This window comes from Planococcus citri, chromosome 5 (genome assembly GCF_950023065.1).
Source record: "Planococcus citri chromosome 5, ihPlaCitr1.1, whole genome shotgun sequence".
In the NCBI taxonomy this organism is placed as follows: domain Eukaryota; kingdom Metazoa; phylum Arthropoda; class Insecta; order Hemiptera; family Pseudococcidae; genus Planococcus; species Planococcus citri.
Genome location: NC_088681.1, coordinates 26,861,573 through 26,876,631, shown reverse-complemented (window position 1 = coordinate 26,876,631; position 15,059 = coordinate 26,861,573). Strand labels below are relative to the sequence as shown.

The window sequence follows — 15,059 nt, the reverse complement described above, 5'->3', positions numbered from 1 at the left end:
TTTCAATGAAAACCGTTTTTGAATAGATTTTTAGAGTTTTAATCTCTAATTAATTGGGTCGTGGTTTTCTGGATGTTTGAAAAAGTAGGTATCATGGCAGTCTATTAGCACAAGTTGAAATTTTGCGAAAAATTCGGCAGCGAAAATGATTTTTTAAGCGATTTAATTAAGAATTTTCATCACAAAATTGGATTATGATTTTCTGTACACATTTTGGAAATATGCCATACAACCTATCAAAGTAGGTTAAAATCTTGCTAAAAATTCAAATATTTCAACGAGATATTTTTTTAGTCTTTTTTTTGAATTTTGTGCCGAAAATTGAGTCATGATTTCTGCGGGTTCAAAAAAATGCGATGCGATTTATCGAATTAAATTACCATTTTGTGAGAAATTCGAATATTTCAAATGAATAATTTTTGAACAATTTTGAGGTGCTATTTTTGAGATTTTTGAAAAAGTTGGCTTACAGTCCATCAAATTGGGATAAAACGTTGTTGAAAATCTTCTAGGTACATTTTTTTGAGAACAATTGAAGAATTTTGGATTTGAAATTTATCCAGTTTTTCAATTAGTTGTGATACCTAATTCATAAAGATCAACCAAAATATGTTTACCTGAAATTTTTCAAAAATGCACAAAAAAAGCGTTGATAGAAACCTTCGATTTTCTTGCAACATTTTAATCTACTTATTTGATATGGGTTGCCTGACAACGTTTTCCAAAAATTCTGAAATTACAAACAATTTTGGGCTCAAAATAATTCAAAAATTTCCAACATCACTTTTGTCAAAATATTTGAATTTCTCATACAATTTCAACTCGTTTTACGTAATTGGTTACAGGAACTTTTTTGAACATTTAAAAAATCATGATGGCCAAATTTTTTTGGGCTCAAAATTCTCCAGATTTGTTCAAGAATTTGGTTTGCAAAATTTTAACTCGTTTTAGGTAATTGATCGCCAAGAACTTTTTTGAACAACTAGAAAATCATGACGTAATTTAGACTTCAAATTTCTTCTGATTCGCTCAAAAATTATTTTCGTCGAAATATTTGAATATTTCGCGAAATTTCAACTTATGTTGATGAGCAGCACGATACTTTTTCAAAAATTCAGAAAATCGCGATGACCCATAGGAGTCAAAATTCTTCGAAACTCGTAAATTATTTTCATCGAAATATTCGAATTTCTCGCAAAATTTTAACCCATTTTATTGATTGGTCTCGTGACGCTTTTTTTTCAAAAATCCAGTAAATCGTGTATTAAAAAAAGATGCCAAAAATGTTCTAACTAGGATCAAGTCACAAGATTTTTTCAATTTTTTCAATTTTTAACAATTACCGAATAGGCTAGTGTGATTCGTAGCCCGTTGAAAATCGAATCGAAAAGTTCATTCAAAACTTGATTTCAACTTGAAAAAAACAACAAATGTGCAGCGTCAATTGCGTCATACGACAGCGTGATTATTATCGCTGAAAAATGAAATATACGTAATATTATGATTTGCCTTGCAGGGAACTTGCAATGTGAGAAATACAGCTTGAAAATTCAAAAAAAAAACAGCTGTGTAAAGACTACGTGTTATTGTGCTGCGGTTCGCAAATCAGTCAACGACGTGAGCGTTGCAATCGATGAATCACAAAAAGACATCGGTAAGTACGATAGATTCAAACAAGTAAGAATAGTAGGAATAAAGAGGTAAGTATGTATATGTACTTGATTGGGTGACCGATGAATCTCAAGACTAGTCTGTAATTTATTGGTCACCCAGTCACCTAATGCAACTGATTAATGGCCAAAAATTATATCAAGTAGGTACCTATATGTATTATAGGCTAATGTTTCATTGAAATGTTTAAAATCTGACCCAAAGTATTGATTAAATTTTCCTTCAACCAAATACATGAATATCATGTTACGAAATTCTTCATGTTCGTAACTATTTCAATATCCATTTTGTCGGTAAATAAAAATTAATGATTTCATGGAAGTTTGATAAAGACAGCTGATATTTTTCATTCCATTAATTTGAAAAAATTTCCACAAAAACTTGGTAATACGACACAGGTAGGTAGATATATTTCTCAAGAATCAACACATTAATTTTTAAAAATCTAGTAAACATTCTGCTAGGGCATGTTACTATTTCCTAAAACCACAACAGAAAAATTTAATTTACATAAATATGTACAGTATTAAGGTGAATCGCGAAAAAAAGATGTTGTGGGTTTTGACAAAATTCAGTGGAGACCTTCATTATGAGTTGAAAGTCACTCAGAAAAAAATTTAGCTTCGGATATGCTCTTCGAGAGGAGATATTGGTCATCAAAAAGGGAGAATTTTGGAGAAAAAAATTGTGGTTTGCAAATTTGGAGAAAAATCACCCAGTTCCAGAGGATAGTGGGTATTTGAGATACCGGGCTATTGCCATAAAAATCCAAGACGGCTTTAAGGGTTCTATTGAATGGTTGAAAATCTGCAATTCATTTGTTTTCTGTTCAATATTCGCGTTTTAAATGTTTTTTCTTCGGAAATATTTCGTATTCATTAAGCCAAAACATTGAAAGATTCTGAAACTGGGGAACTATTTTGGGGTGCAGTCGTACCAATTTTTTGGTCGAAATTGACTTTTTGGCCGATTATACTTCCAGAAAAAGTGAAAAACAATTAAATATAAAGGTTGATAGTGATCAGGGCATATTTCCTCAATTCACCCTAGCGGTTAATAAAATAATCCCCCTTATAGACTGGAAGTATGGTAACGCGGGGAACTATTTATAGATCCATGTATCTCAGCTCGAGGGCGCGTGCATCAGATCTCTAACCATCAACTTGACTTAACGACCACAACAATTTTTGAACCGGATGAAGGGGAATCAAAAGTGGATCCCAAAATATACCACTAGTCAAATGCTGAAATTCATTTTCCGATTTTTGACGAATTTTTGAAAATTCAAATTTGGGCCAAATTAGAAAAAATTCAAATCTCAGCAAATTGATCTAGAAAGCTGAAATTTGATTTATACCCTATTTTTGACTTCCCGAATCGATTCAAACCGTTCTGGAGCCTCCAGCGAAATTTTGGTTTTTTCAGTTTTCGAAAAAATGCTGTGAATAGGGTGAAATACAATTCAGCACCTATAAACTCTGATTTTATTTTTGCGACTTTGATTTTTTCTAATTTTTGCCCCAACTTGAATTTTCAAAAATTCGTCAAAAATCGGAAAATGAATTTCAGCATCTGAAATATTGGCTGGGGGTATATTTTGGGATGCTCTTTGGATTCCTTTTTGTCCACTGCAGGCATGAATTTTAGCGCTGTGGGTCACCCGGAAGGGGTGTTAGGGGTTCCCAAAATGACGTGATTCAATTTACTTCATAAAAATTATAAAACGCTTGAGAAAAATTGTCGGATTTGGTTCAAATTCAAGTTCGTGGTGTAGTTTGTTGTCTTTCGTGATATCTTGCGAGAAAAAAATCGACCAAAATTGACGACTTTAGGTGTGGAATTCGCCCCACGTAGCCTGCTATGCACTTTTTGTAAATTTTTTCAAACGTATCTTCTGCTATACCTAGTCATTACCTACTGCAAGAAAACAATCGTCGCGTCATCCCATACTTTGAAGAGGTGAGGAGAAAATGACAACGATTTGACTCAGTACCATACGTGGTTTATTGATTCAGCTTATCAGTACAGGTAGTCCAGTCATTATAAAGACCAATTATGTCCCATCTACGGGAATAAATTATTATCAAACAGATCTTTCGCAGATATTATTCACAGAGGTCCCCTCAACAACATACTGAAAGTCCTGGCCCCTACGGGGTCCGGAACCCCCTCAAAGGGGGATGGGAACCTCCCCAGAAATCAGTTTTTCGCCATTTTCTCCACCGCATTGCATTTCAGCGAAAAATGTGTAGTTAGATAAAAGAATATACGTCAAATGTCCGATCTAATGATGTATCAACTTTCCTTGTGTGTTCAAGGGGGCGGAACAACAGCCATTTAAATGAGGGGGATTTTCTGAAAAATACATAAAGGCTATAGGCGTCTAAGAGGGGTGAAATGGTCCCCGAAAACGTTCGAGTCGATATTAGCATGGAAGGTAGGTAGAGGTACCATTGAGAAACTTCCGCGTAGAAAGTTTCAGATCCACACCCCCTGCCCTTTTTGGGGAACCCCCTTTTTCTGAAATTTCAATAACACTTTTCTCAGTCCCATTTCAACCGATTTCGAAAATTTTTCAGTATGTTATGTATATTGTAATTGTATATCCTTATTAGATATCCCCACAAAAATATTCAACCCCCTCCCTCATATTTACCCCTCAAGATGGCGTTTTTTCATTTTTTTACGCCTATTAAGAATCAAGATTGCGAGGTACAATTTTAGAAACGCGCTTTTTGGATGTAATTTTGACCCCCAAACGTCATGTACTTTTTTCGAGATTTTTATGAGGGGAGGGGGGATTGAAATGGGATTTTTGGAAAACATAAATATCAATGAGTAGGGTGTCGTTTTCTTATGATTCGATACCGCTGAGCACCAATATGACGTCAGATTTTCTGCTACACCTACATAGCCCCTCCGAAGCACACAGTCTCTCCTGAATTTCCACTATTTTCACCCTATTCACAGCATTTTTTCGAAAACTGAAAAAACCAAAATTTCGCTGGAGGCTTCAGAACGGTTTGAATTGATTCGGGAAGTCAAAAATAGGGTATAAATCAAATTTCAGCTTTCTATAGATCAATTTGCTGAGATTTGGATTTTTTCTAATTTTGGCCCAAATTTGAATTTTCAAAAATTCGCCAAAAATCGAAAAATGAATTTCAGCATTTTAAATTTTAACTAGTGGTATATTTTGGGATCCACTTTTGATTCCCCTTCATCCGGTTCAAAAATTGTTGTGCTCGTTAGAATATGTAGGTACTTCCCTTGTTAGAGGTAACTAACACAAAAAATTTTTAAATGCAACACTCTGATTTTCGATGAATAAGTACATTTTTAATTATAAGTTCTTGATTTTCAAAAAAATAAACTACGAGTGAAACTTACGTCTTAGGTAGATACTTATTTTGAAAAAAAATTGTTTCAAAAAATATTTGTCAAATTGTTGTATTGCTGATGAAATGGAATCTGTACAACGTGATAGAATAAAAATTGTAAGTACATAGTAGTTATGATGCAACTGAGAAGAGAACCTGGACTTCTTACATTGATACATTTAGAAATGAAATTACTATTGTAATGAATAAAAAAATGACAAAGTAGGTAGGTACTTATACTTAATGTATTTTAATTGAAAGAAAAAAAAAACAAAAAAACAAAAAAAAACTGAAAGTAATTTCTATGAAGATATAGTTATAATAACGAAGTAACCGATATCCTTGTAACAAATTTCTGTACAAGCCGGTGGCTACATAATTTCCTTGCCTGAATTCATATCGAAATGCGTCATACTTATTTCGTCCTCTTTCAAAAATCCTGGTAACTGAGTAAGGTCTGCGTACCATGAATAGAAAAATAAGTTGCCTCGATAAACATGTAGTAGGTGACTTAGGTATTTTGATCAAGTGTAATAATTTAATAGGCACCTATGGTTAGAGATACAACCATAGGCAGCTTATGTGAACCAAATTTACATACCGTGACATGAACTGGTCTGCTGGCAATTCGAATATCATTGCCATGCTCCTCCATTGCCAGGATCTAACAGCACTTTTCCATCGTCGCCTTCTTTGCAAGAAAGGTTTCCTAATGCGCTTTTCTGATACTCTGTAATATTTTCATGTTCCGCCGCTTGAACGCATATTTTTTTCAGAGTCTTTTTGCTTCGATTGCAAAACTCATAACTGAAAATCAAATTCAATTACTAAGAAATTCAAAGCTTGAGATATTGTTTACATTCGTCGTACCCTTGAAGTTGTGCATGCGCATCTGGTGTTAGAATTGGAGTTGCTTGGCATAGTATTATCACCAAAGCCAAGAAAATTGAAAACGACAAGTAAAACGACATGGTCCTGCACTGGAATTACATATAAGTTATAGATTGGTGTTAATCAAGAGATGCAATACAATGTAAGTGATCTCCCATTATTTTTTCCAAAGTTTATAAAATTGGTAAGATGGCCTTGCGGCCTGATTTTTGAGCTATTTATTGGTATTTTTGAAAATGTGCCGTGCAACGCATCAAAATGGATTACAATTCCGCGAAAAATTCAAATATTTCGATGAAAATCATTTTTGAGTAAATTTGAAGAATATTATGCCCAAAATTATTGGATTACAATTTTATGAATTTTTGAAAAAGTGCCATGCATGTTTTAGAAAATTTTAAAGAATTTTGATTACAAAACAGATCATTGAAATAGTTTTATGACCATGGAGTAGCGGTCATCACTCGAAAAATTCTGAATAAAATTGCCAGTGGTAGAAAATAATATAATGAAAAATGTAAAAATATTTCTTTAGTTTTTTTTCCAAAGTGTACTCCTCTCATGCACATTAATTTGAAGTTTTCAAACTGTATTTCAGGGCCGTTGTTTACATAAGTCAAAAAAAATTGGAAAAATTCAGGGCCATACCAACAAGTACATAGGTACCTCCACCTTGACTTCAAGTTTCAAATCAATCGGTTAAAAACTGCTGGAGATAGCGTAAGATCCCTGGAAACCACGTTATAGAGGGTACCAATGGGTACCATCCCTTCCTGGATGCGGATGGAACACCGCTTAATATGCTCTCAAAAATCATCATTCGGTAGCACTAAACGAGAAATAGCATATATAAAGCAAAATCTGAGAAAAAGGCAGTTGGGTCATTCCACGTCAATTCAACCAAGAAGTGGTAATGAAGGTCAGTGATTTTTTTGAAATTTTTCCTGTGGAAAAGACTTTCCATTCCAAAGGGATGACCAATGCCAATGGCGCAAGTTGCGGCCCTTTACGCCTTTATTTAAAAGCTGCTAGGGGGTGTCAAAGTTTTCAGTGAGCTTGAAATATTATCCATTTCAGCAGTGGATTACTCGATAACCGCGATACCTACCTAAATGGAACTTTTTCCAATATAGTTAGAGGTTTTGAAAGGACTTTTGGTGATATCATAAAAATCAGTGTTTACACTTTTTTTCGCACGAAAAATTAGCTCGAAAAGTTTCAAAACGTACAGTATTCATATCGTTCCGACTCTCAATAATTCTGAAAAAAAATATAGTATGGACAACTTCATGCTGATTGGGATGGCATTATTTCGTAAAGTCGATTTAAAAAAATTGAAAATTTTCGACAAAATGCAACTTTTTTATTCAAAACATGAAAAAAAGTTTTGATTGGTGAAGTTGACCCATCGGACCCCTGTTTTTACGTATCCATCGAAAAAGTTGAAAAAACCCTTTCACTCGATGAAATAAACTCATCATCATCACAAAAAATCAAAATTCAAAAAAATTCAAAAAATAAACTAATTTTAATTTTTTTGGTATGAGTGTAATTTTTATCAAATTTTTTATGAAATACACCTTAAAGAGGTCAAAATAAGACAACTGAATAAATTTACACTTTTTTTGATGTGTAGAATTGAAAATTGAATTTTTTCTAACATTGATTTTTTTGTGACGAGTTCATTTTATTGAGTGAAATGGAGTTTTTCAACTTTTTCAACGGATAGGTAAAAATAAGGGTCAAATAGGTCAACTTCACGAATCAATACGTTTTTCATGTTTTAAATCAAAATTTTTTTTTGCAATTTTCAATTTTTTTAAATCGACTTTACGAAATAATGCCATTCCAATTTATTAATATGTTGTTCAGCATGAAAAATTGTCCATAATAATATATTTTTTTCAGAATTTTTGAGGGTTGGAACAATATGAAAACATTGAAAACTACGTTTTGAAACTTTTCGAAATAATTTTTCGCTCTAAAAAAAATGGAGTAGTAGTAGTAGTAATATTTATTCGATCTGTTACTTGAGTAACATTCAGAAAACACAGGTAAAGAGGGGTTTAAACATCTAAAAATTAAATAAATTATATAAATCTAAATTTTAGATCACTTATATGATATCTACTAAGTCTATATGTATCTACAGAGTTCGCCGTTTCTAACATTAGAGAGTACCAAAAGCTCTTTCGAAACCCCTAACTATTGAAAAAGTTCCATTTTGGTAGGTATCGCGGTTATCGAGTATTTCACTGCTTTAAACATTTATCTTTAAAGATCGATAGGTAGGTAAAATGAAAAGGAAAAATATTCGAACTTTTATCGTGCTTTAAAAAAAAATCAAAATTACACGGTACCTTAGTTAATTATGTTTTAAAAGAATAATGAATTTGGGATCCTTATATGTCTTTACCTACTCACCAGGGTTTTCAGATTTTTCATCAATCAACTTCTTTAACCTATCATACTTATCATGGTATAATCCGTCAACTAGATAACGTTTCCTAGTTACATCCCAACGATATCGATACAGATCATATTTTTTCAATCCTCTGCCAAAAGTTATGGTAGTTGTATGAGGTCTATAATTGAAGATGAAAATGACTCGTATTAATAAACAGACATTTAGTCGAGTTCAATAGCACAAGAACAATCAGCCTAAGTATAGCAATATGTGACGATAAGCAATTTACATAAATGTAGGTAACTAGGTATAGGTACAGTACACTCCACATTACATACACTTTGAAGTGGTCATCTGCTGGCATATTGAATACGCATTCCAGTAACGCATCTTGCACTAATTGCCATTCGGACCCATCGCCCGGGTTTAACAGAACTTTTCCTTGATCTCCTATCTTGCAAGCGAGATTTTCCAAGGTGCTTGGGTCATATTTTTCAATTTCAAACCGTTTTGCTGTGTCGAGGCAAATATTTTTCAGAAGCTGAGGGTCGTTTTGCTTGCAAAACTCATAACTGAAAATCGATACAACCATTACGTTTAGTTAAAAATTAAATTATAAGTAAGTTATCTTACCCCTCGAGTTTGGCATGTTGAATTGGTGTTAGAACTGAAGCAGATGGAATCAAGGTCTTTAACATATCATTGTATAATCCGTCGACTAGATAACGCCCCTTAGTTTTATTCCAACGATATCTATATACATCACTTGTTTCTAATCCTCTGCCAAAAGTTACAGTATCTGTATGTGGTCTACAATTGAGGATGAAAATTACTCGTATCAATGAACAGAAATTTAGTCGAGTTCAATAGCACGAGAACAATCAGCCTATAGCAATATGTGATGATAAGCATTTATGTAAATGTAGGTACATCGCACATTACATACTTGTTGAATTTATTTGCTGGCAAATTGAATACGCATTCCAGTAACGCATCTTGCACTAATTGCCATTCGGACCCATCGCCAGGGTCTAACAGAACTTTTCCTTTATCGCCAATCTTGCATTCAAGATTTTCCAAGGTGCTTGGATCATAGTCTACAATTTCTAACCGATTTGCTGCAACAAGGCAAATACTTTTCAGAAGCTGCGGGTTGTTTGGCTTGCAAAACTCGAAACTGAAAATCAATACAGCCATTAGGTATTATTTGGTTGAAAATTTAAAAAAAAATTAAAAATTAAATCAAGTAGTATAAGTAAGTTATCATACCCTTCGAGAGTAGCATGTTTAATTGGTGTTAGAGTTGAAGCAGAAGTACCTAAACACAGTGTTGCAAAGACCCCCAGTAGAACTGAAAACTCAAAATATGTCAACATGTTTTGCTCTACTGCAGGCCTACTTAATCACAAGTCGATAGATTGATACCGATGCGTAGTATGGAACAATACAATTTGACTGACTTCACGTTTGTTTCTATCTAGTTTTTATATGTACTACTTACCTACTCTATACCAGTGTAGTGCGCACAATGGCTTGTAATGTAACGTAATGTTCAAAATTTGTTTTACGAAATTCTTCAGCTGAACAGGTAAGGGAGTAAGTAATTACCTACCACGCTAAAAAACACACAATGTTTTCTCCTCGCGTCCCTTCAAGTACATGGGAGGGGAACGACTTCTGTTTTTTTGCGACCCGCGTTCGAGAAAAGGTACCTTAAAATTGACGTTGATAAATTTTTCAAAAAAATGAAAGAAATTCTGGTTTCAGCGTTAAGCCCAGTAACAAAATTATAGTTCATATGGAGTTGAATTAAATTTTTTTCTCAACTCGTCCATTTTAATCCTTGGCCATGAAATTCCAAGTGTGTCTGTTTAAAAATGAATTTTCGATCAAAACAAGCAATAAGTTCAAAAAAAAGTAGGCACAGAAAATCGAAAAATAAAATTCACTTTTGAAATGATACATGGCTCAATTTGTTCTCGCCTTAACTATATTTTATCGATCTAAAGCTCATTTTCTGACCTGTGAAGAGCCATTTAAAATTCTTAGAGGAGACTGAAAACTCGCAGAATATTCACGATGGCCTAAAAAATGATTTTTTCGAGTTGAGTGGTGACATTGACTCAACAGACGGTATCTATATGAACCTGACTCATGCACTTCATGAACTGATATAAGGGTAAAGTGTCCTATTGTCGACCACCTAGTTTATTTTTGTAACTGTAAGAGCTGTAATTGACGTAGCGGTGCGTACAATGGGTTAAATGATGGCCTCTACCTTCTAAAATAATGTCCTAGAACCACTAGCCTCAAAATCCCCCACCAATTATTTTCTAGGAGCTTTTTCCAAAAAGAGTCAAAATGAAAAATCGCAACGTATTCGAACATAATCAAGGTGAAGATGACTTCAGGTGGAAATTAGTACCTATTTATTGGGTTTTCAATTTCCTCAATTCAGAATGATTTCAACAGAGAGGAAGATACCATAAAAATACCTACAGGGTGCCCAGAAATATCGAGCACCCCAAAGAAAGTTTTTCATTAAAAAGGTTGGCAACGTGAAATACATATGTAGATGCATATGATTGGTGGAATGTTATCTCTCCAGTCCTACAACCAATCATGTGCTATCATATTATCATTCACTGTGACCAACCAAAGTATTTTAGTAGAAAACTTTTTTAGAGGTGCTCGATATTTCTGGGCACCCTGTATGTGAATGGCCATTAGTTCAGCATTTTAAAAAATCCTAATAACTAAATTGCATGGGCGATTTTTTCAATTTTTTCGAAATTCAAGGAACGATGACGTGAATCATTTCGATTTCAAAATCATGTTAAATCCAATCAACCATGAATCATACGTCAGAGTGTAGATGTGCTTTAGTTTACACAGCAGTTCACCTTCAAGTTTCAATGTGAAAAATTCCCACCTTTGAAGTTCAGCGAGATAGGAAAACAGCTGAGTAAATAAAATACAGAAATTCGACGTTCTTTGATTCACGTTTTAAACTGACGGTAAAGTCTATGACTAAATTTTAAAAATTCGAACAAAGTACGGAGTGTGGCAAAATTTGAAACGTATTGAATTTTATGTGGTGATTTCCAATCATCATACACAATTAATTATGCTTTACAAAAATTTCAAAAATTGGGCCATTTACTGGGTAGTGGGTACTTACTACTTACCTGTATGTAGGTATGTAAATATGTATCTTGCAAAAAAGATAGCAAAACTGGCTGAAAATTTTCGCACGTTACAAAGATTTCAGGTGGCGGATTTCATTTTTTGATCTTCGACGAATTTCTAAAAATTATCTGAACACATTTCCATGAAAAAATTGAAATCTGAACAAATCGCGTTCTTAGAGTAGCAATGAGATTCAGTACCTTCAACTCGAATAATACCTCGATTGTGATCTTAACACGATCAATTCTCACTCAAATATTCAAAATCTGTTCATGACAGATCAACCAAAAATTTCTCCAAGGAGAAGGTATGTATTTTTTGAAAATGAGGGAAAATACATACCTCGTTCTTAGAATCATTGCAGTAAAAAAGCTGAAATTTGATTTGTACCTACTAGCTACTTTTTGATCACCAGAATCATTGGGAGGTCCTTTTGGAGCCTCCAGAGAATTCTTGAAATTCGTGATTCTCGGAAAAGAAAAAAGGATTAAATTAATAGGTACGTTTATGATCCAGGACCGCCGGCTGGAATTCCATGATTCCTGCTTAAATCGATCAAGAAACCGAAGGGTCATTGTAAGATACTAGAAAGTTCAAACGACCACCAATATATTTTACAGGTGAAAAATAAAGTATTTAGGAAATTAAATTTTAGCTTCTTACTTTGACTGGGTTACTGATGAGGAATTTTTCTCTTTTTTTTCAGAAATAATCGCATCATAGAATAATTTTAATGAACTGGCAGAAACGGATTTTAAAGAATCACAAAGGCATATCCAAGTTTTTAAAGGCTGAATTTTTCATTTTGGCTCTTTTTACGGTGGGTTTTCCAAAACTGGAAAACCCAAAAATTCGCTAAGTGACTAACAATAGAAACCTCGTGAACATGTAGTGACCAATTTAATCCGATTTTTTTTCAACAGTAAAACTTACAGAGGTGCAAAGGTCTCAAAATATCGATTTTCGGCCAATGATGGCGATAAAAAAATGAAAAAAATGTGCTTAAATCGGTATCAGAAAATCATAGGGCATTTTTTGGTCTCCAAATTTTCGAAAAATTGCCCAAAAATGATCGTAAGGAATGTGATTGAGCAAATAAAACTTTGAGAATCATAGTTTCTAGTCACAAGTCGAGTTCCCTTGAGTTTTGACGTGATTTTGAGTCTGCGCAACTGAAAAGGCATTTTTTGATTCCAAAAATTTTCAAGAAATTGCCCAAATATGGTCGAAAAATGCGACTGGGCAGTTACAACTCTGGGAATCGTATTTTCCAGTCACAAAGTGTTTTGTACACGATTTCGAGTCTGCACATCCGAAAGGATATTTTTTTGGGCCCAAAATTTTCAAAAAATTGCCCAAAAATGGTCGAAAAATGCGATTGGGCAGTTACAACTCTGGGAATCGTATTTTATAGTCTCAAGTCGAGATTCTTAGGGTTTAGCGGCAATTTTGAATCTGTGCATCCGAAATGGTATTTTTCGGCGCCCAAAATTTTCAAAAAATTGCCCAAAAAGGTCGAAAAATGCGATCGGGTGTTTACAACTCTGGGGATCGTCTTTTCCACTCACAATTGTCTAGTTTCCCAAGGTTTGTACACGATTTCGAGTCTGCACATCCAAAAAGGAATTTTTTGGGCCCAAAATTTTCAAAAAATTGTCCAATAAATGGTTGAAAAATGCGATTGAGTAGCTGCAACTCTGGGAATCGAATTTTCTAATGTTAAGTCGAGATTCTTGAGGTTCAGCAGCAATTTTGAATCTGTGCATCCGAAATGGTATTTTTTTGGGGCCAAAAATTTTCAAAGAATTGCCCAAAAAGGTCGGAAAATGTTATTGGGGAGCTACAACTCTGGGAATCGTCTTTTCCAGTCACAAGTATAGTTTCCTAAGGCAAAAGCGTATTTTTGGGCCCCAAATTTTCAAAAAATTGCCCAAAAATGGTCGAAAAATGCGATTGGGCAGCTACATACAACTCTGGGAATCGTATTTTCTAGTCTCAAGTCGAGTTTCTCGGGGTTCAGCGGCGATGTTGAATCATGTGCATCCAAAGTGGTAGAGGAGAAGGTACAAATATGGACCCCCTCTAGCTTTTTGGCTTTAAAGGGTAGAAAAAATTATCAAAATTTTTTTTCGAGTATACCATTCGAAAGGCCAAAGACTCTAGTATATTGTGTAAAAAAATTTATTTTTTTTGTTGAAAACTCACGGAGAAATTTGAAATTTAGAAAAGTGACATAAAATGGTACAAATATGGACTTGGGTACAAATATGGACCCCCCTCAAAAAATGAATAAAAATTTCAGAAAATTGAACAAAAATTTATTTAAAGATGTTTTTTGATGCTTTGGACTTGTCTTCTTTATTAATAACACTTTTCTCGGTATTCTAAAAACCATTGAATCAAAATTAGATGAAAAAAAATTTAGGGGTCCATATTTATATCCATGCAAAAAATTGGCCAATTTTATGAAAAATGAAAAAATCATGGTTCCATTTTCGACACTTTGGACTTGTCTTCTTTGTTAATAACACTTTTCTCGACATTCTAAAAAATATTGAATCAGAATTAGGTAAAAAAATTTAGGGGTCCATATTTATACCCATGCAAAAAATCGGCTCAGTTTATGAAAAATGAAAAAAATTATGAAAATGAGTTGAAGTACATACAAATATGAAAGTATATTTTGAAAGTACACATTACAAGCTACTTACTTCGCTAATAATTTTTTTTCCAAACTTCATTTGAAGTTGATGAATTCCTGAATGAAAAACTTGTAAAATTTTCCATTGGCAAGAAAATAATGCGCAAAAAAAACAATTGCTGATGAGAGACACCCAAGTTTGCATGGATCCGAAATAAGTACATGGATCATCGATACTATACTACTAGTATAATTTTTAGTACCCAGCATGACCGTAGCGCTAGTGGTTGTACACTAAACCATGGGGGGTCCATATTTGTACCTGGGTCCATAATTGTACCTTCTCCTCTACTTTTCGGGCCCATAATTTATAAAACAAAGGGCCAAAAATGGTCGAAAAACGCGATTAGCTAGCTACAGCTCTGAAAATCATTTTTTATTGTCACAAGTCGAGTTCCTAAGGGTTTTATGCACGATTTCGAGTCTGCGCATCCAAAAGCGTATTTTTGGGCCCCAAATTTTCAAAAAATTGCTCAAAAAACGTTGAAAAATGCGATTGGGCCGCTGCAACTTTTGGAACTACCTGAAACTCTACTTGTAACTAGAAAAGACAATTTTCAAAGTTTTAGGCCATTTTCGGACAGATCATTTTCCCACCAGCAACTATCATATCTATCGTCTATCGTGATTTTAGGACCCATTTTCTACGTAAGTCAACTAACAAAAAGATTCCACTACTCTCTTCTCCAAATGCTGTATACCTCTGTCATTTGTACAATGTTTGAAAATTAATCGGTTAAAAGCTCCCTATGAGATCCCATAAAGTCTCTGAAATCCACATTTTGGAAGATAGCATCCCTCAGGAGCCCAAGATGATTAC

General features: G+C 34.0%; 1 protein-coding gene across 3 annotated transcripts; it reads right to left on the bottom strand.

Moving 5' to 3' along the window:
• Positions 1-5,074: 5,074 nt before the first annotated feature.
• LOC135849163 (uncharacterized) lies at positions 5,075-9,858 on the bottom strand. Of its 3 annotated transcripts, none has more exons than XR_010559499.1 (9): positions 9,619-9,858; positions 9,296-9,526; positions 8,983-9,159; positions 8,688-8,921; positions 8,367-8,527; positions 6,591-6,771; positions 5,922-6,031; positions 5,653-5,858; positions 5,075-5,508 (listed from the first exon to the last, which is right to left on the bottom strand). XR_010559499.1 is itself a non-coding variant. In XM_065369438.1 (6 exons), exons 1-6 carry the CDS (start codon positions 9,723-9,725, stop codon positions 6,749-6,751), a joined length of 933 nt encoding a protein of 310 aa, XP_065225510.1. In that variant the 5' UTR covers positions 9,726-9,858; the 3' UTR covers positions 6,045-6,748. The 3 variants fall into 3 exon arrangements, 1 of the variants encoding a protein (XP_065225510.1); XR_010559500.1 differs by having other exon boundaries at positions 6,609-6,771; XM_065369438.1 differs by lacking the exons at positions 5,075-5,508; positions 5,653-5,858; positions 5,922-6,031 and having other exon boundaries at positions 6,045-6,771.
• Positions 9,859-15,059: the final 5,201 nt, after the last annotated feature.